The sequence below is a fragment of the Mobula birostris genome, chromosome 4 (assembly GCF_030028105.1).
Source record: "Mobula birostris isolate sMobBir1 chromosome 4, sMobBir1.hap1, whole genome shotgun sequence".
Lineage (NCBI taxonomy): Eukaryota > Metazoa > Chordata > Chondrichthyes > Myliobatiformes > Myliobatidae > Mobula > Mobula birostris.
This window is the reverse complement of record NC_092373.1, coordinates 133,663,699-133,691,256: the sequence shown is the minus strand read 5'-3', so window position 1 is coordinate 133,691,256 and position 27,558 is coordinate 133,663,699. Positions and strand designations below refer to the sequence as shown.

General features: G+C 43.8%; 1 protein-coding gene across 3 annotated transcripts in view; it reads left to right on the top strand.

Moving 5' to 3' along the window:
- The first annotated feature begins 313 nt into the window (after positions 1 to 313).
- sh3d19 (SH3 domain containing 19) overlaps positions 314 to 27,558 on the top strand; it is a 136,115-nt gene continuing 108,870 nt past the window's right edge. For all 3 annotated transcript variants that reach the window (XM_072256053.1, XM_072256054.1, XM_072256055.1), the window contains exons 1-2: positions 314 to 388; positions 484 to 644. In XM_072256053.1, coding sequence (XP_072112154.1) covers positions 521 to 644 — 124 coding nt within the window. In that variant the 5' untranslated portion in view covers positions 314 to 388; positions 484 to 520. The remainder of the gene's footprint in view (positions 389 to 483; positions 645 to 27,558) is intronic.

The window sequence follows — 27,558 nt, the reverse complement described above, 5'->3', positions numbered from 1 at the left end:
CAATGTAACACAAACGTGTTCCTTCAGTGGAAAATATATTGTAGTTGGCTGTCGTTCAACGGGAACGGAGAAAACATCTCTGCTAGCGACAGACTTCCAGAATAATTACACGTTGGATCTGCACGCCTTAATGAACGAAAGTCAGCAGCAGCCGCTACCGCCACCTTTTGTTTTCATTTAGTTGCAGAGTTTCCTGTCAGGATAAGAGTATTTCGGAAGTTGGTGCAAGGTAGCGCCCTGTGGTGTTCGAGAGGTGGGGTGGCTGGAAAGGTTCTACCCAGCGGACCGAGAGCTGCTGGTGGAGGAGGGCCGGCGGGGAGGGAAGGGGGGCGGTGGACGGCTGCTGGTGCGGCCCCGGCGATTCTCCCGGGAGTGGCTGCTGGCACAGGTGAGGGACGGTGCGTGCGTGTGTGAGGGGTGTTCTACCGGGGGGTGCGGGCGGCTGGATGTTACCGCTGACTCTCTAACCGGACTTGTCCGCAGCGTTGCTCCTCCCGCCCACGCCGATCGATTCCGTGTGATGATGGCGGAAGCCTGGATCCAGGAGGAAGAGGAGGAGAAGGAGGTGCGAGGGGTGAGCGACAGGGACCCCGGCTTCAGGCACCGCTCGGCAGCTGCCAGACGGACCGGCGCCTCCTTAGCAGGTAAGCTCGGCGGCTGGCGGCGCCCCAACTCCCCTACCGCCCCAGATCGGTCTGAAGGAAGACTTTGGCCATTTCTCGCCCGAATGACCAGTTGTTCCCCCGCTTTCTCGCGGGCTGCTTAAGAGTCCTGTCACTTGGCCGAGAATCGAGTTTTCCGCAGACAACTGAATCCATGATCTCTGATTTATTTTAAACGTCGGATGGGGGATCCGCGTGTCTTATATTGTTTTGCCCGGCTCCTTGCTCATTTAATAAGCGTTTTTTTTTTGTTTATAAACGCTGTTAAATGTTTTCTGTGTCTTCTATCTCCGGCCGCAGCTACATTTTGATGGCCAGCTGGCGGGGAGCGTTGGCCGAAGATGGCGAGGCACCTTGGGTGGGTGGATGGCGGCAACTGGATGGTCAAAGCCCACCCTTTCAAACCTTGCCATACCCGCTCGAACCCGGGCTTCAGATTCACTTCACCCGCTCCCCGACAGTTGTGCCTGTTCGACTGATTTTATAGTCATCAGCACATTGAGTGAACGACATGAGGCGGGGTGTTTTAGCTTGCTTTGTAAGTGCTCTGTGTTTGAACTGAGGGTGAGATGTTCATTTCGAGTTTATTCAGTAAAGATCTATTGTTGGCACCGGGTAAATAGACCCCATTTATTTCTCCTCCCCCCCTCCCGAAGATGCCGCGTTCTATGGATACCATCCATCCCTTTGACTAGATCGTGAGTTTGGACAATGAATGCCAGTAGATAATTTTAACAGCTGTTGGAATACTTCGTGGTTGAGCACAGTTGATCAGGAATTGGATTGTTATCAACTGCTTTGCAGAGCAGTTTGTTTGGGAGTTGGACCTTAAGTAACCTGGATCATTTGAAGCAACACGTACAAAATGCTGGAGGAACTCGGCAGGCCAGGCAGCATCTATGGAAAAGAGTAAACAGTTGATGTTTTGGGCTGAGACTATTCATCAGGGCGAGTTCTGAGTTGCTGGGCTCCTCCAGCATTTTGCGTGTGTTGCTTTGGATTTCGGCATCTGCAGATTTTCCCCTGTGGGTTAACAGTATTTGACTGGGAATTGGATTTTACTAACCCTGGTGTAAAGATTCCTATTTATTTCATTTCTGAACTCGGCATTTTTCTCCGCAAAATTTTCACTTTTTTTTTGTATTGAAGAAAAAATAGGGACCAAAAGTAACTTGTGAGAACTTCAGTAAATTCGATCAATGGTTTCCCTTTTCAGCATTTGTCTTAATTCTGGTGAATGGTTTAGGATTACAAATCCAGCACTGTGATGTACTGGGAAATGCATTAAATCGTTGTCTAAATGCGAAACTTTTTGCTGAGATATGAGATTTGTACTCCTCCTGACCTTTGCTCATTGTGCTTCAATTGTTTTTGTTTCCATCCTAAATCTTCTGATTGCTGCTGGACAGTGATCTGGTTCGTCTATTTTCCCAATGAACGTCCTTAACGAGCAAACTTGGACTTTGGATGTCAACATTCACTTGGCTGTGAAGGTGGAACCTGATCAGGACTTGTCAGATACACAGCTATCACAGCTAGAGATCCCGCCCGACTTGTGGAGCAGACTCCCCTGTGTTATGGTCAGTTTTGTCCCCTTTATTGATACAGGGATTGTAGCCCATAATCTGCAGCCTCATCTGAACTCAGGGTTTGAATTAGGGGCTCTTGATCTGTGAGGCTTGGTACCTTTTCTTCCAGATCAACAGTGGAGCTCCCCCCACCACCACCAGAAGTGTTTTCATAAATAGCCAATGGTGTAACTTATGCTTGACTGTGTCTGCCCACAAAAAGCAAACAGTCAGTAACAGCAGAATCTTACAAAGTGTGTGTAACACATAAATGCCAAGCAATGATGATATCTGACAAGAGAAAATTCTGCTGTGATGCTGTGAAATTCATTGGCATGGTTATGACTGAATCACTATCAATATGCTGGAGGTTTCCATTGACTAGGAGCTGTGCTGGAGTAGCCATGGATACATTGTAAGTACAAGAGCGGGTTGGAGGCGTGGAATCTTGCAGGGAGTAATTCACTTCCTAACTCAAAGTTTGTTAATCATCTACAAGTCTCAAGTTAGGAGTGTGAGAGAATTCTCTCGACTTGCTTGGATAGAACATAGTCAATCATATGTGGACCTTTTAACCTACTCTGAAGGTCAATTTGAACCTTCCCTCCCAAGTAGCCCTCCATTTTTCTATCTATGGGCCTATCTAAGAATATTTTAATTGTCCCTAATGTATCTGTACCATCGCATCGTGTTCCATGCATCTGCTACTCTCTGTGTGTAAAAAAAATAATTTATTTAGAGATACAGTGCAAGAAAGGCCCCTCCTGCCCCTTGAGCCACACTACCTAGCAACCCCCAATCTGACCCCAGGCAAATTTAATCAACAGTGACCAACTAACATACTAACTGGTACATCTTTGGACTGTGGGAAGAAACCGGAGCATCCAGAGAAATCTCGCACATTCCACAGGGAGGACAGATAGTCTCCTTAAAGAGGACTCCGGAATTGAACTCTGAACTCCGACGCTCTGAGCTGCAATATACCATCCGGGTGTCTTTCGTATTCTGTGGAATGTTGCCTCCCAGGTGCCAGGGTCAGGGGTGTCCAAGGGGGAGGGTGAGCAGCCAGAAGTCTTGGTACATATTGGCACCAGTGACGTAGGTAGGAAAGGTGAGGAGGTCCTAAAGAGAGAATTTAGGGAGTAGAAAGCTGAAAAGCAGGACTTCCAGGGTAGCATACTCTGGATTGCTGCCTGAGCCACATGCCGGTGAGGGTAAGAATAGGATGATTTGGCAGATGATTATGTGGCTGAGGAACTGGTGCAGAGGGCACAGTTTCAAATTTCTGGATCATTGGGATCTCTTCTGGGGAAGATAGAACCTGTACAAAAGGGATGGGTTATACCTGAACCCGAGGGCGACCAATATCCTTACCAGCAGATTTGCTAGAGCTGTTGGGGAGGGTTTAAACTAATTTGGCAGGGGGTGGGAAATGGAGTGATAAGGCTGTTGGTTTACAAGCAGAGGAGGTGTGTAGTGAAACTGTCGGGAAGGACAGGCAGGTGATAGGGCAAAATTGCCGTCAGTGGGATGAACTGCAGTGTAAAAGGGTGACAAAATGGAAAAGGGTGATGGATCCAAGACTGAAGGTGGTATATTTGAATACACACTGTATACAGAATAAAGCAGATGACCTTGTGGTGCGGTTAGAGATTGGCAGGTATAATGTAGAGAGCGTCGCTGAGTTGTGGCTGAAAGAAGATCATAGTTGGGAGCATAACATCCAAGGATACATGTTGCATTGAAAGGATGGGTAGGTAGGCAGAGGTGGTGGTGTGGCTCTGTTGGTTAAAAATGAAATCAAGTCATTAGAAAGAGGGCCAGATGTTCCAGGGTTGAGTGAAAAGCCAATGAAATGGCATCTGCTGTGGACCTGTTGTGCTTGCAGACAAATTGGAGTGGATCCAAGTCACTTCTCAGGCAGGGGTTGATGTGTTTCATCACCAACCTCATAAAACATTTCGTCACTGTGGATGTAATTGCTACTGGGTGATAGTCATTAAGGCAGGTTACCACATTCTTCTAAGGCACAGGTATAGTTGAAGCCTGTTTGAAGCAGGTAGGTACTTCAGACTGCCAAAGTGGGAGGTGAAAGATGTTGGTGAACACTCCAGCCAGTTGATCAGCACATGTTTTTAGCACTTGGTCAGACACCTCATCTGGGCCAGATGCTTTCCATAGATTCACCCTCCTGAAGGATACTGTAACGTCAGCATCAGGGACTGAAATCATAAGGTTTTTGGGAGCAGTGGAAGTTCATGAAGGTTCCTCCATGTTCTGACAGTCAAACTGAGCATAGAAGACATTGAGCCCATCTGGAAGCAAAGCTCTGTTGTCACTTGTGTTGCTTGATTTCACTTTATAAGAGGTGTAAGCGTTCAAGCCCTGCCACAACTGTCAAGCATCCTTTGTTGATTCAAGTCTAGTCCAGAATTGCCAATTAGCCCGTGAGATAGCTTTCTGGAGATCCTACCTGGACCTCTGATATCTTACTTGGTCGCTAGACCCGAATGTCTCTGATCTGGCCTGTGGCAGGTTGTGGATCTCATGGTTCACCCAGGGTTTCTGCTGGGGAAGACTCTGAATGATTGTGTGTGGACACACTCATCTACGACTGTTTTTATAAAGTCCGTGACAGCCGTGGATCCACTGATGAGTTCTTGAACACGGCCCAGTCCACTGACATGAAGCAATCCAGTACCGCTCCTCTGCCTCCTGCGACCACTCCTTTGTTGTCCAATTCTCTGGAGTCTTGCTCTTTAGTCTCTGTGTATGCAGGTAAGAGAGGGACAGCCAAGTGATCCAATTTCCCAAAGTGTGGTCTGGACATGGAGCGGTAAGCATTCCTTATCATAGTATGGCAGTGGCCAGTTTATATGCTGATGGTAATTGGCAGAGATTTCTTCAAACAAGCCTGATTGCAGCCCCCAACTTTGATTTGAAATACGTCGGGATGGACTGTTCCTTGTTTGGTGATGACAGCATGCAGTGTCTCAAGTGCCTGATTACAGTTGGCCGATTGTGATATGTGAACCGTGGTCAGGGTCATGCAGGCGAACTCTCTTGGTGGGTAGAACAGTCAGCACTTGATCGTTAGGTGTTCTGGCTCGGGAGAACACGGATATGACAAAACCGCCATAGCAGAGCACTGGATTTCAAATGACATGTTATTGTTACAGCACCATTCAACCAGGTGTCCTATTGTTGTCACATTCCTGTACACAACCTTGTCACCAGTCTTCCCTTTTACCATTTGTTCACTGGAATTCAGAAGAATGAGAGGGATCTCACTGAAATGCCCAAAGTGCTGACATTGTTGGATGCATAGTGTGGCTGAAGTGTGAGGAAATTGGAAGAAAGCTGTAGAACTGAGATGAAGAGGAATTTCTTCACATGGCGAAGAGGGTGGTGAAAGATAATGAACCTGTGGAATTCTCTGTAACAGGATTCGACAGGACCAAATCTGTGAATATTTTTAAGAAGGAGGATTTGGACTTCTCGACAAAAAGAGGCATTGTGTGATATGGGGGAGAGAGAGCATGGATGTGATATTGCATTAGAGGACCAGCCATTGTTCTGCTCTCTTTGTGTTTCTATCTTCTGCTTTTTCAGCTTTCCTGGATTTTAGATGGTTTGCAACAGTTCCTGCAGAAGATGAGTGCGGCACATATGCACGTCATGCGTTCGTGTTTCCTCCTTACCTTGCTCCCTTCAGTCGGAGCATTTGAATCTGTAACACCAAGTGAGGTGCAGATCTCCTAATTTAGGATCAGAATCAGGTTTATTATCCCCGGCATGTGTTTTGAAATTTGTTAACTTAGCAGCGGCAGTTCAATGCAATACATAATATAGAAGAAAAAAATAAATAAATAAATTTATAGAATATCTATATTGAATAGATTAAAAATAATGCAAAAAACAGAAATGTATATTAAAAAGGTGAGGTAGTGTTCGTGGGTTCAATGTCCATTTAGGAAACAGATGGCAGAGGGGAAGAAGCTGTTCCTGAATCGCTGAGTGTGTGCCTTCAGGCTTTTGTATCTCCTGTCTGATGATAACCGTGAGAAAAGGGCATGCCCTGGGTGCTGGAGATCCTTAATAATGGACACTGCCTTTTGAGACACTGCTCCCCAAAGATGTCCTGGGTACTTTGTAGGCTAGTGCCCAAGATGGAGCTGACTAGATCTACAACCTTCTGCAGCTTCTTTCGGTCCTATGCAGTAGCCCCTCCATACCAGTCAGTGATGCAGCCTGTCAGAATGCTCTCCACGGTACATCTATTGAAGTTTTTGAGTGTATTTGTTGACACATAAAGGAGTTGTTACTCCTTTGTGACTATTTCCAGATACAGCTACTTACACATAGAGGAATAAATCCTGTCATTCTCTGTGCAGAGACTTGATCTAAATTGATCCTCGCTCTCCAAGCAGATGGTGATAGAAGTCTCAATATGTGTATTGCTTTATTGTACCTTGAGTACGGTTTATGAACAAGCCAACCAGAAATTCAATAATTTCTACAAAACATCAGATGTCAGTTTGTTTGTTATCTGGACATACAGCAGTTCATTTTGGCCTTGCAACCTCACTTCCTACAGCTATCTTGGGGCCATTGTATTGACAGAAAGCGGGGACAGGAAAATCACTTCCTGCACTCTCAGCAGAAACTATACGATGTGCTCAGTTAAACTGTAACCTGATGCATTGAACCGTGAAGAATGCTGGAGATGGCCAAATTTAACTCCTTATTTTTTTCTTCCTTCAGCACAAATCCAACAATAAATGAAGAGAAGTAAAAATTTCAAATATATGAGACAGTGCCACGTCCTAATCTTGTAACAACAACTGTTTCCATTTATGTAGTGAGTTTTACCATGGCAAAGATCTCCAACTGTTATCAAATAAACCCGAATGTTGTGTTTCATGGCCAATCATAAACACAAGAGATTCTACAGACGCTGGAAATCCAGCGTAGCACACACAAGATGCTGGAGGAACTCGGTGGGTCAGGCAGCATCTATGGAAAGGAATAAAGAGTCGACATTTCAGGCTGAGACCCTTCATCGGTACTGGAAAAGAAGAGGGAACAATCCAGAATAAGAAGGTCAGGGGTGGGGAAGTAGCACAAACTAGAAGGTGATTGGTGAAGCTTGGTGGGGGAGAAGGTAGGTGGGTGGGGGAGGCGGGGATAAATGGAGAAGCTGGGATACGTGGAAAAGGCAAAGGGGTGAAGAAGAAAGGATCTGACAGGAGAGGAGAGGGAACGATGAGAGAAAGCCAAGGAGGAGGGGGACCAGGTGGGGATAGGCAGGTGAGGAGAAGTAAAGAGGTGCTAGGGGACCCAGAGTGGGAATGGCAAAAGGGCTAAGGGGGAGGGGGAAAAGTTACCAGAAATTTGGGAACTTGATATTCATGACGTCAGGTTGAAGGCTACCCAGAGGCAGTCTGAGGTGTTGCTCCTCCAACCTGAGAGTGGGCTCATTGTGGAAGAAGAGGAGGCCATGGACCGACATGTCGAATGGGAATGGGGATTGGAATTAAAATGGTTGGCCACCAGGAAATCCTGTTTGTTGCAGATGGAGCGAAGGGGCTGGACAAAGTGGTTCCCCCAATCTGCTTTGGAACTCACTGATGTAGAGGAGGCTGCATCAGGAGCACCGGATACAGTGGATGGTCCCAACAGACTTGCAGATGAAATGTTGCCTCACCTGGAAGGACGGTTTGGGGCCCTGAATGGAGGAGAGGGAAGAAGTGAATGGGCAGGTATAGCACTGTCCACTTGCAGGGACGTGTCAGGTGGGAGATCAGTGGGGAGCGACGAACAGACGAGGGAATCACAGAGTGATCCTTGTGGAAAGCGGAGAACTGTGGGGGAGGCTAAAGATGTGTTTGGTGGCAGAATCCTGTTGAGGATGGCGAAAGTTGTGGAGTGTGATGTGCTGTGTGTGATAGTTCATGGCATGGTAGAAAAGGACAAGAACAGCTCTCCCCTGTTAAGGTGGCAGGAAGAGGGGGTGAAGGCAGCTCTCTGGGAACTAGAGGACATGGGTGAGGGCAGCATCAATGGTGGAGGAAGGGAAGCCCCTTTCTTTGAAGAAGGAGGACATCTCAGAGGTTTTGGAAAGGAAAGCCTCATCCTGGGGATCGGATGAAGGAACTGAGAAAAGGGTATGGCATTTTTACAAGTGACAGAGATATAGCCAAGATTTCAGAAGTCCAGTGACTTGAACAAAAGGTCTAAAAAGAGGAAAGTTAGGTGAAGAGGTTTAGGAAGGAGATTCCAGGGATTCAGCTAAAGGCATGGCCACTAGTAGTGGATGATCAGGAAGCCAGCAGTGAAGGAATGATGATATCTCAAAGCTTTAGGACGGAAGGCAATAAAGAGGAGCAAGCCCATTGGAGTACCTTACACCTTTGCAGTCGGAACCATCAAGCATGGGGTGATTTCTGGACAATGCAATTGAAACTGCATTTTCCTGTATGGGGCATTATAGTTATATGGCTTCTGCGTTACCATTCACCAGCTAGAATTTATTAGATCCTTGAGTATATTGTTGCAGTAAAGATGTTGTAAAAGAATATATATATATTTATACACACACACACATACATATACATATTTACCTTGGGGTTTTTAAGAGAATAATATGACTATCAGATTAATTTTGTCTTTATTTAATACAGTTCTGTTGTCAAGGCATCACTTAGTTATCTACTGCATGTTGTTTATTTTGGATTGATCTACTGAATATTGTTTACTTTGGACTGTGTCAACCTTAATGTCAAATTGAGCTGATTTTCATAGGTCAGAAACAAGTTTGAGCCCTGATCTCCCTAGAGTTCATTGTTCTAAATAAAGGTAGAAGTCAGTCAATTTAGCCCGGTGCCCATGAGTGAGGAATGGAAAACTCAGTCTTGGTCAGCCTTCATATCACTTTCTCTTGGCTTGTGGAAATATGTGGATTTCAGAATCCGGTGAGGATAAGATCTGGCTTGGCTGTGCTGGTGTAGGATTTTGTGAATAAGTCATACAACAGTCGCTTTATCTGTTTAACGAAAACCACAGGCCTTTACTTCCATTACAAACAAACCAAAAGCAGTCGCCTTACACTGGTTACGTCAGACACTATCTCTTAAAGTGAACGCAACTCAGTGACGGTGTTTGTGAACGATGTAGGACCGTTTCTATTATGAACGGTATGTGTCATCTGTCACCCATTACATTACCCTGCACAGGCCCCCTCCGAATTCCCCAAGGCCAGCACTGTGAGTCTGTCAGAGCCAGCTTGGGTCCTGTATGCCTTGGTTGGAGTAACAGCAGGTGCCTCGGGCTCATCCCGGGAAGCTAAGAAGATGGATGCAGTTCTGAGTGCAAGCTGCCGACTTATCACAGGTTGTTTAAAACCAACAAACACCAACAGCCTATATATCCTGGCTGGTATCACTCCCCCTGATATAAGAAGAACGGTAGCCAGCAAGAAAGAACCACTCCGTCAAACATCAGATGAGAGGCACCCTCTACATGGTCAGACACCTACACCCAGCCGCCTAAAGTCAAGGAAGAGCTTCATGAACCGTGTTGTTCCATTACAATCCACCCCATCTGAAGCCCGCATCGCCTTGTGGAAAGACCGGCTCGCCAGTCTCAAACAACCCCCAACGATGGAAATTCCACCGGATGAAAGCCTACCCCCAGGAGCTAATTGCATCTGGGCAACCTGGAAGTGCCTTAACAAACTTAGGACTGGCATAGGTCTTCAAAGGTGTCACTAAGCAAATGGGGATATACAACCAGCCCGACAACTTGTAAATGTGGAACTGAGCCACAAACTGTGCAACCTCTCCTGCAATGTCCATCACTGGAGGAACCCTGTACTGTTGCAGATCTTGCCGAATTCAACAACAAGGCGCAAAAATGTGCCCAGTTCTGGCTGGGCCATGTATAGACTGTCCATGGACACGGTAAGAAGAAGAAGGAGTGTTTGGGGAAGATATTAGAGTTGATTGTTAAGGATGTGGTTTCAGGGTACTTGGAGGCTGTCTCAGTTACATAATCTATAAATACTTCCGTAGTTATTAAACATGATTTGCATTTGACAACTTTCCTCAATCAATCCATTCCCGTCTAAGCAACTACTAATTGCGCCCCTCAATGCTACTTCTGAGTCTCCTCTATATAACCTCTTTCAACCTCAATAAACTGATTTCTATTTTAACTTCTGTTGAAGTTAACTTGACTAATGTGTTGTTCCTGGATTTATTTTAGGTTTGGAACATAGATTTTTCCACAAAGCTAACAAAGGCAGGCATAGCTAGGACCCATACGGGTGTCCATAGCTACACCTTTAGTTTGGAGGAAGTGGGAGGAGGCAAAGGAGAAATTATTAAGAGTATGGACTAATCCGCTAGACGGAGCAGAGTGGTGGTAGAGGGGAACTGGTTAGGTCTGGAATCCAAAAAGAAGTGGAGAGCTTTGAGACCTTCCTCCAAAAAGAAGCGGAGAGCTTTGAGATCAAAAAGAAGTGGAGAGCTTTGAGACCAAAAAGGTCCTCAGCGAATACTTCTTTTTGGTATTCACCAATGAGAGGGAACTTGATCATGGTGAGGACAATATGAGTGAGGTTGATGTTCTGGAACATGTTGATATTAACGGAGAGGAGCTGTTGGAGTTGTTAAAATACATTAGGATTGATAAGTCCCCGGGGTCTGACAGAATATTCCCCAGCCTGCTCCATGAGGCGAGGGAAGAGAGTGCTGAGCCTCTGGCTAGGTTCTTCATGTCCTTGTTGTCCGCGGGAATGGTACCAGAGGATTGGAGGGAGGCGAATGTTGTCTCCATGCTCAAAAAAGTTAGTCGGGATAGTTCGGGTAATTATAGACCAGTGAGCCTTACGTGTGTGGTGGGAAAGCTGTTGGAAAAGATTCTTAGAGATAGGCACTATGGGAATTTAGAGAATCATGGTCTGATCGGGACAATCAGCATGGCTTTGTGAAGGGAAGATCGTGTCTAACAAGCCTGATAGAGTTCTTTGAGGAGGTGACTAAGCATATAGATGAGGGTAGTGCAGTGGATATGATCTACATGGATTTTAGTAAGGCATTTGACAAGTTTCCACACAGTAGGCTTATTCAGAAAGTCAGAAGGCATGGGATCCACGGAAGTTCGGCCAGGTGGATTCAGAATTGGCTTGCCTGCAGAAGGCAGAGGGTCGTGGTGGAGGGAGTACTTTCGGATTGGAGGGTTGTGACTAGTGGTGTCCCACAAGGATCTGTTCTGGGACCTCTACTTTTCGTGATTTTTATTAACGACCTGGATATGGGGGTAGAAGAGTGGGTTGGCAAGTTTGCAGATGATACAAAGATTGGTGGTGTTGTAGATAGTGTAGAGGATTGTCAAAGATTGCCGAGCGACATTGATAGGATGCAGAAGTGGGCTGAGAAGTGGCAGATGGAGTTCAACCCGGAGAAGTGTGAGGTGGTACACTTTGGAAGGACAAACTCCAAGGCAGAGTACAAAGTAAATGGCAGGATACTTGGTAGTGTGGAGGAGCAGAGGGATCTGGGGGTACATGTCCACAGTTGCTTCACAGGTAGATAGGATAGTTAAGAAAGCTTATGGGATGTTAGCTTTCATAAATTGAGGGATAGAGCTTAAAATTCGCGAGGTCATGATGCAGCTCTATAAAACTCTGGTTAGGCCACACTTGGAGTACTGTGTCCAGTTCTGGTCACCTCACTATAGGAAGGATGTGGAAGCATTGGAAAGGCTACAGAGGAGATTTACCAGGATGCTGCCTGATTTAGAGAGTATGCATTATGATCAGAGATTAAGGGAGCTAGGGCTTTACTCTTTGGAGAGAAGGAAGACGAGAGGAGACGTGATAGAGGTGTACAAGATAATAAGAGGAATAGATAGAGTGGATAGCCAGCGCCTCTTCCTCAGGGCACCACTGCTCAATACAAGAGGACATGGCTTTAAGGTAAGGGGTGGGAAGTTCAAGGGGGTATTAGAGGAAGATTTTTTACTCAGAGAGTGGTTGGTGTGTGGAATGCACTGCCTGAGTCAGTGGTGGAGGCAGATACACTAGTGAAGTTTAAGAGACTACTAGAAAGGTATATGGAGGAAGTTAAGGTGGGGGTTATATGGGAGGCAGGGTTTGAGGGTCGGCACAACATTGTGGGCCGAAAGGTCTGTAATGTGCTGTACTATTCTATGTTCTATGTTCTATTTGGAAATTTTTTGTAGTTTATAAATCTTTTGAATTCGGAAGTCTTTCATAAATCAGAAATCCTCTGTGAGTTTTAAATTGTGTTAAGAACTATTTGTCTAGATTTAAATGTGTGTTAACAAAAATAAAATAAACTATGCTTAAACTATATAGTTAGTTGGAAATATCTCTTCCTCGGTAGGGAGTGGGAATCTAATAGTGGGTACTGGCAGCCAGACCTAGCCATAGAGACTAGACCTTGAAGAGTAAATTGATGCCATATAATCTCCCAAAAATGAGTGTACCTGTAGATACCTACAGTATAATCAGATAGGACTTAAAATCTCCTCTTGGCTTTAGGGCTTTGTGGACAATGAACCCAATGCCATCACAGTATGGGCTTCAGATACTGCATGATAGCTTGTAAGAGGATTCTAAATGTCAATGTGTGATACTCTAAAACTTAACTTTGCATTATTTATCTACCTCCCTTCAGGTTCTGATGATCCATTACAGCGGGTAAACTTTCAAAATGGTGCCAAGCTGTGATGTCTATTGGGTTTGTGGCTCAGACTTAGATTTTTAGACTCGTAGGGATGGTTTTTGGGAACAGCATGAGAAGTTATGGTCAAGCTAGGGGTAGGGATAGGGATGAAGGGAGTGAGAGGTCAGGGAAGTTAATGAAAGTTTAGGGGAAGGAGCCAGAGGTTGGAGTCCAAGTCAGAGTGCCTCGAGGTCGGAAGTCAGTGATTCCTGCGCACAGAGGTCTGAGCTCCAAGGTCTGAGGTCTGAGGTTTGTGAGTTCTGGAGTTGGCAAGAACAGAGGTTGAAGCCCAGAAGTCAAGTCCCCGAAGACGGTGAGTCCATAGATCGAAGCCTGAGGTGGGCAATTCCAGAGGTTGAAGCTGAAGGAGGAAGCCCCTAGTCAGTGAGTCTGAAAGTCAGAAGCTCAGTAATTGTGAGTCCGGGACCATGGTCTGGGGGTCAGAAGCCTGGAGGCAGCCTGTCTCAGGGTTGGAGGCTCATCTGTGTATGAGTGGGGGATGGTGGGGAATGGGTCGGAAAGGTGTTTTTTTGCTGTTGTCACGTATTGTTCTGCTGAACATTGTGGGCGTGTTATGTGATGGCGACACCTGGAGACTATCCTCAGCATATTCTTGGTTGTTCATGCAAGCTACATATTTCACTATGTTTTAATGTACATGATTAATACATAAATCTACGCTAACCTACTAGTGAAAGATTCCACAAGCTTGTGAACCTGTGACTTTAAAATCATAGGAGGCCACTTCTTCAGTCTTCCAGTTCATCTTCACACCTCCATTTTCCTTCTGTCTGGTTTATATCACTTCATCTGCATTCTCCTTTTATTACACACTGGTCTGCGATTTGAACAAATGCTTTGCAAATTACTCTACAGTGGAAATGGTTTCCAGTCGACCAGTATGACTGGCTCTCAGCAGATTTCTCATGACAGCAGAAACAATCAGAAAGCATCTAGGTGCACATTCACAGAAGATGCAGCAAAGGTAACTAACCCAAAGTTAGCTGGTAGGCTTCACTGAGAGTTATTATTATCAGATCAAAGTTAAAAGCACAAAAAAGAACACCCTTGTTATGCTTTGGTAACTTCAAAACATAAAACTGTTTGAAGGAAAAAGATAGGAGCTTGGGAGAATATATACATTTCATTTTTTACTTTAAACGAGATGTGTACTTAAGACATGGTGTCAAAATGACATATGCCATTCAGGTACTTTTTAATATATAGACAGTAATGAATTGTTGAAACAGGTCCTCTCTGCTTGGCTATAAAATTTAACTCAATATAGAATGCATCTCAACTTATATACATATTTACAGCATACTATATAATACAACTACGACATAGACATTCACAGTATAGTAAATTTTAAATTGTCCCATTCAGTCCTAAAGATTTAATCACTGTTGGAAGATTACTTATTCTTATGAGATAATGTCTTTCCTGACAAAGGAGGGTATTCTGTTTAGCAGGTGAGACTTGCGGCTGTGAAACAATTTCAGGCTCTGGAGCCTCCTGTATGGTGGTTGTAGGAGTTGACTTTGGGACTGCAGGAAGATGTTCTGATGGCTCTGAATACTTTTCTTCTGAACATGTTGGCACCCTGAACAGTGCAAGGCAAGCTGCTCAATCTGCTGTTCTATCCCAAGCCACCAGACAAAACTCTGAGCCGATGCTTTCATTTTAACCACACCAAGATAAACAGCATGAGGTTCCACCAGCACTTTAGCTCGCAGCTTGAATGGTACCACATCTCTCATTCCCCATATAAGGCAATCCCCGTCAAGGAGAAGTTCACCTAGGCACTAGTAAAAGTGGGTCAACTAGGATTTCTGCTGCACATTCCAACCATTTTGTGTCGCCATGCGACCTGAGAAGGTGTGGGGTGTTTTCCGGTTTCCCTTTGGATCATCTCAGCTATAGTACGGAGACTTTCAATTTTTATTAGGGAGAATATGTCAAGGGGCATGTCTTCTATTGTAAATTTTTCCAGTATTTCCTTTCCCAAGGGTAAACTGGACAATCCGTCAGCATTTCCATGATTAGTCATCTTCTTGAATTCAATCATGTAATTGTGTCTACCAATAAACAGAGCCCATCTCTGCAGCTGTGCTGCTGCTGTTGGTGGAACATCCCTCTGTGGATTGAAAATGGACACCAGAGTTTAACAATCAGTCACAAGGGTACACTGTCTTTCATACAGGTACTGGTTAAAATGCTCTACACCCCAAATTAGACTCAAGGCCTCACTATCAATCTGTGAATAATTTTGCTCTGCAGCCATAAGAAAATGTAATGCCAAGGTTATGGAGCATTCACTGCCACCATTCATAACATGTGACATGACTGCACCTAAAACATACGGCGAGGAGGCATCAAAGGCAAGCTTCACTGGGTGATGTGGATCATAATGTGTGAGTACAGTGTCTGATGTCACCATTTCCTTTACCTTTAGGAAAGCCACCTCACACTGCTGTGTCCCTTGCTATTTCTCAAGGGGTGGAACACAATAGCCAAGTTTGGCATGAACCTGTTATAGTAATTGACAAATCCTAAAAAGGTCCACAACTGTGACATGTTCTTTGCCTTGGGGCATCTTCCACTGCTTGAATTTCTTCAGGGCACTTGTGTAATTCTGGTGCACAGTAACTGATGCTTGGTTTAAAGAATACACACTTGTTGCATCATGCTCTGACCCCATAATCTTCGAATCTTTCTAACACTGTCTTGAGATTTTGGAGATGTTCCTTGTCATCCTCACTGTTAACAATGATGTCATCCAGGTAGCACTGAGTGCCTGGGCTGCCTTGTAGCACTTGGCCAGCTTTCAGTCAAACTGCAGGTGCAGATGCTACTCCAAGGTACTCCTATTATAGCGATAAAGCACTTCGTGAATGTTTATGGCAAGGAACACTTCGGATTCCTTTTCTTACCTCCAGATGTAGGTAAGCCCCAGCTACGTCCACGTTGTCGAAGAGTTTCCCTCCAGAAATATTTGCAAAGATATCCTCTATCCTGGGCAGAATGTGTTGATTTACCTCCAGTACTGGGCTGATGGTGACATTAAAATCACCACAGATCCTGATAGACACGCTCTTCTTAGCTATTGGGACCACTGGCATTCCACATGGACTCTACTCAACCTTGGAAAGAATTCCGTCAACCTCCATGCGATCCAGCTCACTGGATACTTTATCACAGATGGTATAATGAACAGGAATGACTTTGTAAAACTTGGGTCTGGCATTTCCAAGGATGTTGCCTGTATTGGAGAGCATGCCTTATGAGAATAGATTGAGTGAACTTGGCCTTTTCTCCTTGCAGCGATGGAGAATGAGAGGTAACCTGATCAGTTTGGTTGGTTGTTCATCCATTGTCGTCGATGAAGACCTCAACACCGTTATGATGATGATGATGGTGTCGAGACTAGTGCTTGATTTGGATTTAAGTGAGGGAGGGAGAGTTGCGCAGCATCAGCCTCACTCTCTCTTCCCAATTCCCATCTGGATCCAGTGGCAAGACAACAGTTGAGATGGCTGGAGATGGGACTAGGTGCAGTGGATGACCAGGACGTCTCACTGTGTCTTGTTACGCTCTACACATTCCACAATGCTTGCAGAGACCGCCTTCTTGACCGTTGGACCTTCCATTAGTCTCGTCCGCTCAGTCCACCGGAGTCTGTCTTCACATGCTGGGATAGACATCTCCCTATCTCACTGAGGGTTTGAGACCCGTCGGCTACCCTCACCTGGTTTAGCCGGCTTGTCAAAGCCGTTGCCCGGGGTGTGGCCGCTGTTGCATGCAAACAGCTACGAGGAGCTACAGGTGAGAGCTGAGTGCCAGGTAGGGATCAAAGGTGGACAAACCGCCTGAAAAGGACGCAACATGTTCCCCCACCAGAGGTGCTACCCCTCCCTGACACCTCATACACCTGATAGAGGTGTATTAGATGATGAGAGGCATTGATCGTGTGGATAGCCAGAGGCTTTTTCCCAGGGCTGAAATGGCTAACATGAGGGAGCATAGTTTTAAGGTGCTTGGGAGCAGATACAGAGGGGATTTCAGGGGTAAGTTTTTTACACAGAGTGTGGTGGGTGCGTGGAATGCATTGCCAGCAAAGGTGGTAGAGGTGGATACAAAAGGATCTCTTAAGAGACTCTTAGATAGGTACATGGAGCTTAGAAAAATAGAGGGCTATGCGGTAGGGAAATTCTAAGCAGCTTCTGGAGTGGGTTACATGGCTGGCACAACATTGTCTTTCTCCTCTTGCAAAGAAAAGGAATCTGCTGCAATTTTTAACTCAAACTTCTCCCTGCACTTTTATTTTAACTCAATTATTTTGCTGCTCTTCAACAGGCAGGTAGTTGTCTTGGGGTTTGTTTAAAATTTTCTAGTCACCACTGTTAATTTTTGATAACCACAAAACAAAATTAATTGAAAGAAGAAGGTAGGTTCCCGGGAAAATATGTGCCTTTCATTTTGAAGAAATGAGACCCCTCAGTATACAAATCCAAGAATCCCTAAAACTTAGTTGGGGCAAAGAATATAAGGCCAGGAACATTATGATACAAACTTATAAACAATGCTGAGACCATATATAGAGTACTATGTGCAGTTTTAATCACTACATGATCAAAAGGTTATTATAACATCGGAGAAGGTGCAGAGGAGCTTCACAAGCTGGCACAGTTGGGTGTGTATTGTAACAACCACTCTATCAGGATATTGCAAAAGGATTATGCCCACAGAGATACCATATACAAACCTTCAGAGAGAGTGTTAGAAAGTAAATGCAAAAAGAAGCCCTTATTCTGAAGGCTTTGTTTGAGTGCAGTTGCGTATCCTGGGTGCGTAATCATGTGTTACTACATAAGGGACACAAATATGAGGGGCATCCTTTGATTTCAGAGGGGGGCCTTTTCTCTCTCTAGTTACTCTTCTAAGTTTAATATACTTATGAAAATTCTTTGGATTTTCCTTGACCAACTCTGCCGAAGTTCTGGGATTAGGCAGAATAACAGTTCAACACAGACAAGATGGGCTGAAGAGCCTGTTCCTGTGTTATAGAGTTCTAGTACCATAACACACATAAAATGCTGGAGGATCACCATAAGTCAGGCAGCATCTATCGAGGGGAATAAACAGTCAATAGTTGGGCCAAGAACTTTCATCAGGACTGGAAAGGAAGGGGGCAGAAATCAGAATAGCATGGTGGGGCCAGGGAAGGAGTACAAAACTGGCAGGCGATAGGTGAGACCAATTGAGTGGGAACTTGGGTGGGGAAGGAGGTCAAGTAAGAAGCTGAGAGGTGATAGGTAGAAGAGGTAAGGGGCTGAAAAGGAAGGAAACTAATAGGAGAGGGCAGTGGGCCGTGAAAGGAAGGGAGAGAGTAGGGGTGCCAGAGGGCAGTAATGGCAGGTAATAAGAAGAAGAGATGAGATGAGAGGGCAACGAAAATGTGGAATGGAAAAAGAAAGAAGGGGAGCAGGTGGGAAATTACTGAAAGTTAACAAAATCGATGTTCATGCTGTCAAATTGGAAGATATACAGAAGCAGAATATAAGGAATTGCTCTTTCAAGCTGAGTGGGGCCTCATTGTAACAGTAAAAGAAGCTTTGGACTGACCTATCAGAATGGGTATGAAAAGTTGAATTGAGCAGGTGGCCACCGGGCAAATACTGAATGTTGTGGTAGGCAGAGTGAAGGTACTTGACAATATAGTTTTACTGTAACTCTACTGAGGCTATATGGGTGGAACTGAGGAATAAGAAAGAGATGGCCATATTAATGAGATTATATTATAAACTACTCAATAGTAGGATTTAGAGGAGCAAATTTGTAGAGAGATTGCAGGCTGTTGCAAGAAACATAAGGATGTGATACATTGGAAAGAGAGACATATTTGATTGAACAAGAGATAACTGGATATAGTAAACTGAGTGAATTAAGTAGTATTTTGAAGCAAAAGAAATAGCCAATAAAAAACTGTTATGGTCCGGTTTGTACTGAATCAGAATACTTTGCTCAAGTGTTGTGTAATATATCGTACAGTTGGTAGTGGTACAGCACAAGAAAATAATGTGCAGTAAGAACTTCCCAAACCAGATTTCATTAGGTGTTCTACTTTCCTCAATGCAAAAAAAAAATGATTCTGCTGAAACTAATTCCCATTCCAGGAAAAGGAGCAATTAATGCTGTCTGGCTGGGGAAAATAAGAGAATAAACATCCCTATTTAATTGTTAACCAGTCATTCTTTTTCATTCTTTAACAAGGATGTGGGTATTAATGTCCTCCCCAGTTGGTGACAGACACCCATACATGCAAGTGTTTGGGAGACTAGCGGAATCAATGTGGATGAATTTTTCAGGTGCTGTGGGCATCTTATGCGGGATGGGAACAGCACTTCCACAAGCCTTCTCTTCTCCCTCCTCCGCCCCCCACCCCTGAGAAGCAGCAACCGGAGACTGGCTGAGCCGAGCCGAGCTAGGACTGTAAGGAAAGATGAGCTCTTCCCGCAGAGCTAGGGCTGTAGAGCAGAGCCGAGCTCTTCCCATGCCTGCCCACACGCAGAAATGGTGGAAAACAGCAAATTTCATGTCATATAAGACTGATCATAAACCTGATTCTGATTTTGATATGCCCACTACGAAGTTTTGTGTACTTGTCTGATATCCAGGATTATAAAGTAGGAAAATAATTGTGTGGATATGAGTAGGAACAATCTTATGTTTAAAAATAACTCACAGAAAGTTTTAACTTTCTATATTTTTTGAACTGTAGACCCTTCACAAGTATGGGAAAGACATGTCTAGCAGAAGCCTCTTGGATTTCAATTTTCTTTTAAATTTCAGCTGTTAAAATTAGTTTTGTTCAACAATTCTGGGAAAGACTTCCTGCATTTATAATTGAGGGTGAAATAACTGAGGTGTTTCTGACTGTTTGAAGGCCCAGTCTGCATTGATTGAACTTTATGTTGTTGAGGATCATTAACTTAGCAACAACTCGCAGTTTATTGGCTATTACTTTCAGATTTTTCCTTAGTTTCTTGTTAGTTTCTGTCGTATATCACTTGCTTGTATGAGAAGAGATTAAATCCAGATTGATAAGATCTCAGTTAATTTTTGTGGGGAAGTTAGATTGACTAGTTACTGATTAATAAATTATGAACAGAATAATATTCAAAAATTAACACTGGAAGGAGTGCTGGTATTATCAAAATACAAACAACGTCTGGTCTGTAGCATTGAGGTGCTGTAATATCTACTCTGTCTGATACTGTATTAACCTGTAATCAGCAGAGTAGGCTTACAGTATTTTATACTTATCCATGTTTAGAGTGATCAATTAGATTTACATTGTTGGTCATTAAATACCCTCAGTGATTAATTGTTCAATAAACATCGTTAAAAGAAAAGTGGGAAACATTAAAAAATTCAGAAGTGTATTTATTTTCAAAGTATGCATCCTAAATACAACATTGCGATATGTCTCCTTACAAAACAAAGAAACCCAACAGAACCCATTCACAAAAGAAAACCAAGTGGAAAAAAAACCCAGATCATACAAACAATAAAAGTAAGCAAATAACATTCAGAACTGAAGTTCACAAAAATGGGTCCACAGCCACAAAACCAATTATATCACTGTAGCCTGTCCAGAAGACCATTAGTTGCAGGCCTCAGTTCCGTAAAACCATAAGATATAGGAGCAGAATTAGGCCATTTGGCCCATCGAGTCTGCTCCGCCATTTCATCGTGGCTGATCCATTTTCCCTCTCAGCCCCAATCTCCTGCTTTCTCCCGGTATCCCTTCATGCCATGTCTAATCAAGAATCTATCAACATCTGCCTTAAGTATACCTAAAGACTGAGTTTCCACATATGCCTGTGGAAATAAATACTACAGATTCACCACTCTCTGGCTAAAGAAATTCCTCTTCAACTCTGTTCTAAAAGGACACATCTGTATTCTGAGGCTGTGTCCTCTGGTCTTAGACTCTGACGCCAAGAGGAAACATCCTCTCCACATCCACTCTGTCGAGGCTTTTCAACATTTGATAGGTTTCAATTAAGTCACCTCTTATTCTTCTGAACTCCAGTGAGTACAGCCCCAGAGCCATCAAATGCTTTTCCTTTGATAAGCCTTCCAATCCTGGAATCATTTTCGCAAACCTCTTTTGAATCCTCTTCAATGTCAGCACATCCTTTGTTACACAAGGTGCTCAAAGCTGCTCACAGTACTCCGTGAGGCCTCACCAGTGCTTTATAAAGTCTCAACATTACATCCTTGCTTTTATATTCTAGTCCTCTTGAAATGAAAGCTAACATTGCATTTGCCTTCCTCACCACAGACTCAGCCTGCAAGTTAACTTTTAGGGAATCCTGCACAAGGACTCCCAAGTCCCTTGGCACCTCAGATTTTTGAATTTTCTTTCCATTTAGAAAATAGTTTACCCTTTTACTTCTTTTACCAAAGTGCATGACCATACATTTCCTGACACTGTATTCCATCTGCCACTTCTTTGTCCATTCTCCTAACCTGTCTAAGTCCTTCTGTAGCCTCGCTACTTCCTCAAAACTACCTGTCCCTCCACTGATCTTTGGATTGTCTGCAAACTTTTCAACAAAGTCATCAATTTTTTCCTCTAAGTCATTGACATATAGCATAAGAAGAAGTGGTTCCAACACAGACCCCTGTGGAACACCACTAGTCATCGTCAGCCTCCCAGGACATGCCCTCTACACACTGTTACCATTGGGAAGGAGGTACAGAAGCATGAAGGCACACGCTCAGCGATTCAGGAACAGCTTCTTCCCATTTCTAAATGGACTTTGAACCCATGAACACTTTATTTCTGTTGTTATTTTGCACGACTTATTTAAACTTAAGTATTTAATAGACACATATGTACTTAGTGAACTCACTTTTCTCTATTTATTTATCATGTATTGCATTGTACTGCTGCTGTAAAGTTGACAAATTTCACAATATATAGCAGTAATATTAAATCTTATCCTGATACTGATTCAGATACAGATGCATAAAATTACTACCCTGGAGGTCCTATTTTTCAGCTTTCTATGTAGCTCCCTAAAATCTGTCTTTAGGACCTCCTTGCCTTTTCTACCCATGTCGTTGGTGCCAATATGTACCAAGACTTCTGGCTGTCCCTCCTCCCCCTTTAGAATGCTATGGACACAGTCCAAGATATCCCTGATCCTGACACATACCATCCGACCGTGTCTATCACACCCACAGATTCTTGTCTCTGTTCCTCTGACTAAGGGATCTCCTATCACTGCTGCAGTCCTCTTCACCTCTCTGCTCTTCTGAGCCCCAGCACCAGACTCAGTACCTGAGTGTGGCTTCATCTTTACTATAAGGTTGGTAGACCTTCCTGATGGGGGATGGAAGTATATAAGACCTTCCTGATGGGGGAAACCAACATAGTTCCCACACCCCGCACTTCCCGTTTCTACCTCCTACCCAAGATCCACAAACCTGCCTGTCCTGGCCGACCTATTGTCTCAGCTTGCTCCTGCCCCACTGAACTCGTTTCTGCATACCTCGACACTGTTTTATCACCCCTTGTTCAATCCCTTCCGACCTATGTTCGTGACACTTCTCACGCTCTTAAACCTTTCAATGATTTTCTCTTGTTTGTGATTGGAAGAAATGGGTCCTTTTTCAGACTGGAAGGAGGTAACTAGTAGAGTACAGGGATTTCTTTTTTGTCTACGGTTGCTCACAATTTGTGCCAATGCCTTGGAGGAAGGCGCAGTATGTAAAGTCGCCACATTTGCCCACAATAAAAAATAGAAGGAAGGCATGTTGTGATGCCGTGGGATATAGATAGATTGAGTGAAAAGGAAAAAGACTGGCAAATGGAGTTTAATGCAGGGAAGTGCAAAGTCAGGCACTTCAGCAAGAGAAATCAAATCATTTGGCCTTCAATTCAAAAGGGCTTGACTTGAAGAATAGGGAGATTTTGTTGATTGTACAGATCTTGGGAATTCTCTGCCATTCTGGTAAGGCCTCACCTGAAATATTGCATGTTTTTGGTCCTCTTATTTAAAGAAAATATATAATAACATTGGAGCCAGTAAAAAAAAAGATTTACCAGGGTAGAATGAGAGGGTTGTCCTACTAAATAGTTGGAGCCTATATTCAGAATCAGAATCAGATTTAATATCATTGGCATACGTCATGAAATTTGTTAAAGCATCATCGTTGTGTTGGCCAGGAATCAAACGTGGGCCCCTGCTGGGCAGGTGAGAATTTTACCACTGGACCATCAGTGCATCTGGTTTAGAGAAATAGGGGTGACTTATTCAAACATGCCTGATGTGGCTTGTCTGGATAGAACTTGGAACTGTTTTCATTAGAGAGAGTCTTGAAAAAATAGTTACAATTTTAAGGGGGTAGTCATTTAAGATTGAAGTATGTAGAAATTTCTTCTCGTGGGGGTGGTGAATTTCTGGAATTCTCACCTGTGGCAGGTGGTGGAAGCTGGATCATTATGCACAGTATTTAAAGTAATGTTATATAAATATTTGGTGGATTGAGGGATAGAGGGATATGGAGAAGTGGCACAGAAGAAAAGTTGAGGTCAGAATAGATTAGCCGTGAACATATTAAATGGCATGTCAGGCTTGAGGGGCCTGATGGCCTACTCCTGCTCCTATTTTCTTGCATTCCTGTGATTTGTTTTAAACTAAAGCATAGAGCTGGTGTGAAAATTGCAGTTTTTAAATTTGCCATTCTGATGGGGAAAACTTCAAAAACTCTATCTCACTGGTGTTGACTGAAAAGGTACACACAACATATAGACCTTCTTTCAGGGACTCTTCATCTCATACTCTCGATATTTACTGCTTATTAATTTATTATTATTATGTCTTTCTTTTTGTATTTTGCACACTGGTTGAATGCCCAAGTTTGTGCAGTATTTTATTGATTCTATCATGGTTATTATTCGATTATAGATATATTGAGTGTACTAAAAAGACAATAAATCTCAGGGTTATATATGGTGACGTATATCTCGTTTGATAATAAATTTACTTTGAACTTTGAGCTTTGTTTAGATTGGGTGTTTCAGAAATCATGATCTCCTGATTACACTAATTCACTTGAGCAGAAGCTTTTCTTTTAAGGAAAGGCTGTACTGCATTTAATTGAATTGAATATTTGCACCATTCCTACTCATTGTAAGTATACTTGGAACTAATTTACAAACTCCTGTTCATCCAGTCAGGAGATTGAAATGATGGCATTGGACGTGAAATACTAGGGGGAGTGTTTTTATTGATCAGTGTAATAATGTTATCAGGAAAGATTGGCATTCATTCTAGATTAGTCTGCAGCACACACAACAGTATACAGTGCCTTTAAAAATTATTCGGCCCACAACCCTTTGTTCACATAAATGAGAATTACATGTAATGTCTTATATGGACAATATTAGATTTATGCCACACGTGCTGCTTAATGTTGAGGCCAAAGTGTTCCATTTTAATCTCATCCGACCACAAGACCTTTTACCACATCTTTATCTATATTCTACTAAAACTTTCATGCTCTGTCTGTCTGTTTGTCTGTTTGTGACCTTCATTTAGCGCAAACGGTGCATTACAGAGGCACTTTTTTCGGCTAAATGGAATTAAAATGCGCTAACTTACAGAATGCAGGCAAAGTTCAGGGTTATATATTCGTATAAAATTGCTCATTCGCCAAAAATCAACAAGCTGCCTTTCACCCGAGACCCAATTGGCCATCATGGATGCCACAGCCTGATGCATGTGCATGGCCTCACGATACTCACGGCAGCCACACCAACCGCAGCAAAAGGGCAGGACTATCACATCCATTTAGGAGAGCACCAACCGCATCATCAAGAAACAACAGGATCTTGGAGGCTTTGGTGTTACTGCTTCATATCTTCTATCTTTATAGTATCTTCTAAGTGATACTTTGCAAAGTCTCTATGGGCAAGGATGTGGATTTTTTTTTTAGCGGTAATCTAATACTGCGCTTCAGCCAGGCGACACCATCCCTACTATAAAGTATGGTGCAGGTAGCATCATGCTATGGGGTGAATTTCAGCAGTAGGAATTGTAAATCTGGTCAGGATTGATGGAGAGATGAATGTTGCTTAATACAGAGAGACCCTGGATCAAAACCTACTGAAAAGCTTAAACTGGGAGGAACCTCATCTTTCAGCAGGCACACTGCAAGAGCAGGCATGGGGTGGCTTCAAACGATGAAAATTGATATCCTTCAGTGGCCTGGTCAGAATCTTGACCATAACCTGATTGAACACTTTTGGCAAGACCTCGAGATTGCTGTCCACTGCCACTCCCCAATTAACCTGGCCTAGTTTAGCAATCTTGCAAGGAGGAATGGTCAAACCTTGCTCCATCATGTTGTGCAAAGCGAATAGAGACTTATCCAAAAAGACTACTGGCTGTAATTGCTGTTGTGAGAGGTGGTTCAACCAAGTACTGAGCAAAGGGGGATGAATAGTTTTGAATTGCTGACATTTCAGTTTTTAAATTTTTAGTTTATCATGCTTCACAATTTTCCCTGTATTGGGGGCTGTACTGTGAAAAAGAGCATGTTATTCACAAATAAGAATTCTCAGTTAAATTGATCAAAATCCTTGGATGTAATACTCTAATGTGAACAAAGGGTTGAGGGCTGACTACTTTATCAAGGCATTGTGTACAGTGTTTTAGAAACACAAGAGATTCTGCAGATGCTGGAAATCCTGAGCAACACACAAAAAGTGCTGAGGAACTCGCAGATCGGGCAGCATCTATGGAGAGGAATGAACAGTTGACGTTTTGAGCCGAGACCTAGGGCGAAACACTGACTCTATTGCTCTCCATAGATGCTGCCCGGTATTCAGTGAAATCATGAGCACAAGAGTTTCTGCAGATGCTGGAAATCCAGAATAACACGCACAAGATGCTGGAGGAACTTGGCAGGCCAGGCTACATTGATGGAAGGGAATAAAGAGCCGACATTTCAGGGTGAGACCCTTCATCAGGACTGGAAAGGAAGGGGGAAGAAGCCAGGATAAGAAAGTAGGGGAGGGAAAGCAGTAGAAGCTAGAAGGATATCAGGTGAGGGGGGAAGGTAGGTGGCTGGGGGGAGGGGAGGATGAAGCGAGAGACTGGGAGGTGATAGGTGGAAAAGGTAAAGGGGTGAAGAAGAAAGAGAGGAGGGTGGACCATGGGAGAAAGGGAAGGAGGAGCACCAGAATGAGGTGATAGGTAGGTGAGGAGAAGAGAAGGGGTAAGAGGTGATCCAGAATGGGGAATGGAAAAAGTGTGGGGGGGTGGAGAGAGAAATTACCAGAAGTTAGAGAAATCGATGTTCATACCATCAGGTTGGAGACCACCCAGAAAGAATATGAGGTGTTGCTCCTCCAACCTGAGAGTGGCCTTTTCATGGCAGTGAGTGAGGCCATGGACTGACATGTCAGAATGGGAATGGGCAGTGGAATTAATATAGTTGGACCCTGGCAATCCTGCTTGTTACGGACGGAGTGAAGATGCTTGACAAAGAGGTCCCCCAGTCTACACTGGGTCTCAGCGATGTAGAGGAGGCCGCATCGGGAGCACTGGATACAGTAGATGGCTCTGACAGACTTGTAGGTGAAGTGTTTCTCGCCTGGGAGAACTGCTTGGGGCCCTGAACGGTGATTAGGGAGGGGGTAAATGGACAGGTGTAGTACTTCTTCCATTTGCAGGGATAATTACCAGGAGTGAGTGGGGAGGGAAAAATGGACAAGGGAATCACGGAGAGTGCAATCCCTGCAGAAAGCAGAGATTGGGGTGTAAATATGTGTTTGGTGGTAAGATCCTGTTGATTATGGTGGCAGTTGAGGAGAAACTCTGTGATACATAGTGTTTTGTCTTGCACTGATCCTGCCATCCACCACTGTATATGCAAGCCAGAGAGCTTGGGAAATGGAATTGTTTAATAATCAAAATGACACCCAGTCTAATGCACAAGTTTTATTCAGCCAGGAGGGCTTAGTCTCAGGGTGAAGGAGTTGATCACACGATTGAAATATCAAATTTCTTCTCTTAGAATCATTGGAATTCTTACCTCTGTGAACTGTTGATGCTGAGTAATTTAGTGTACTCATACTAGATAGGATGTGTGGGCTGCAGGGGAAATAAGGGTTATAGGAAGCAGAACAATGAGGTTGAGAGCTCAAAAAAGATCATATTATTTACTCCTAATCCTATTTTCTGTGTTCTCAGTGTGTATATTTACTCACATGTCCATCTACGTTTCCCAGTTCTGGTGCCACCCGTCTACACTAAGTCTGTTAACCGTTAACCTACCATTGCATTTTTGTGCTGTGGGAGAAAAACTGAGGAAGAAAGCCATGGGATCTGAAGGAGAGCTTGCAAGACTCCACAGAGACTATAAGATGTAGTTCGGTTAGAATTGGGCCTCCAGCACTTTCTCAGACATGTTGGTTGTTAATGCAAACGATGCAATTCCATAATACCATACACCCATAAGACATAGGAGCTGAGTTAGGCCACTCGGCCCATT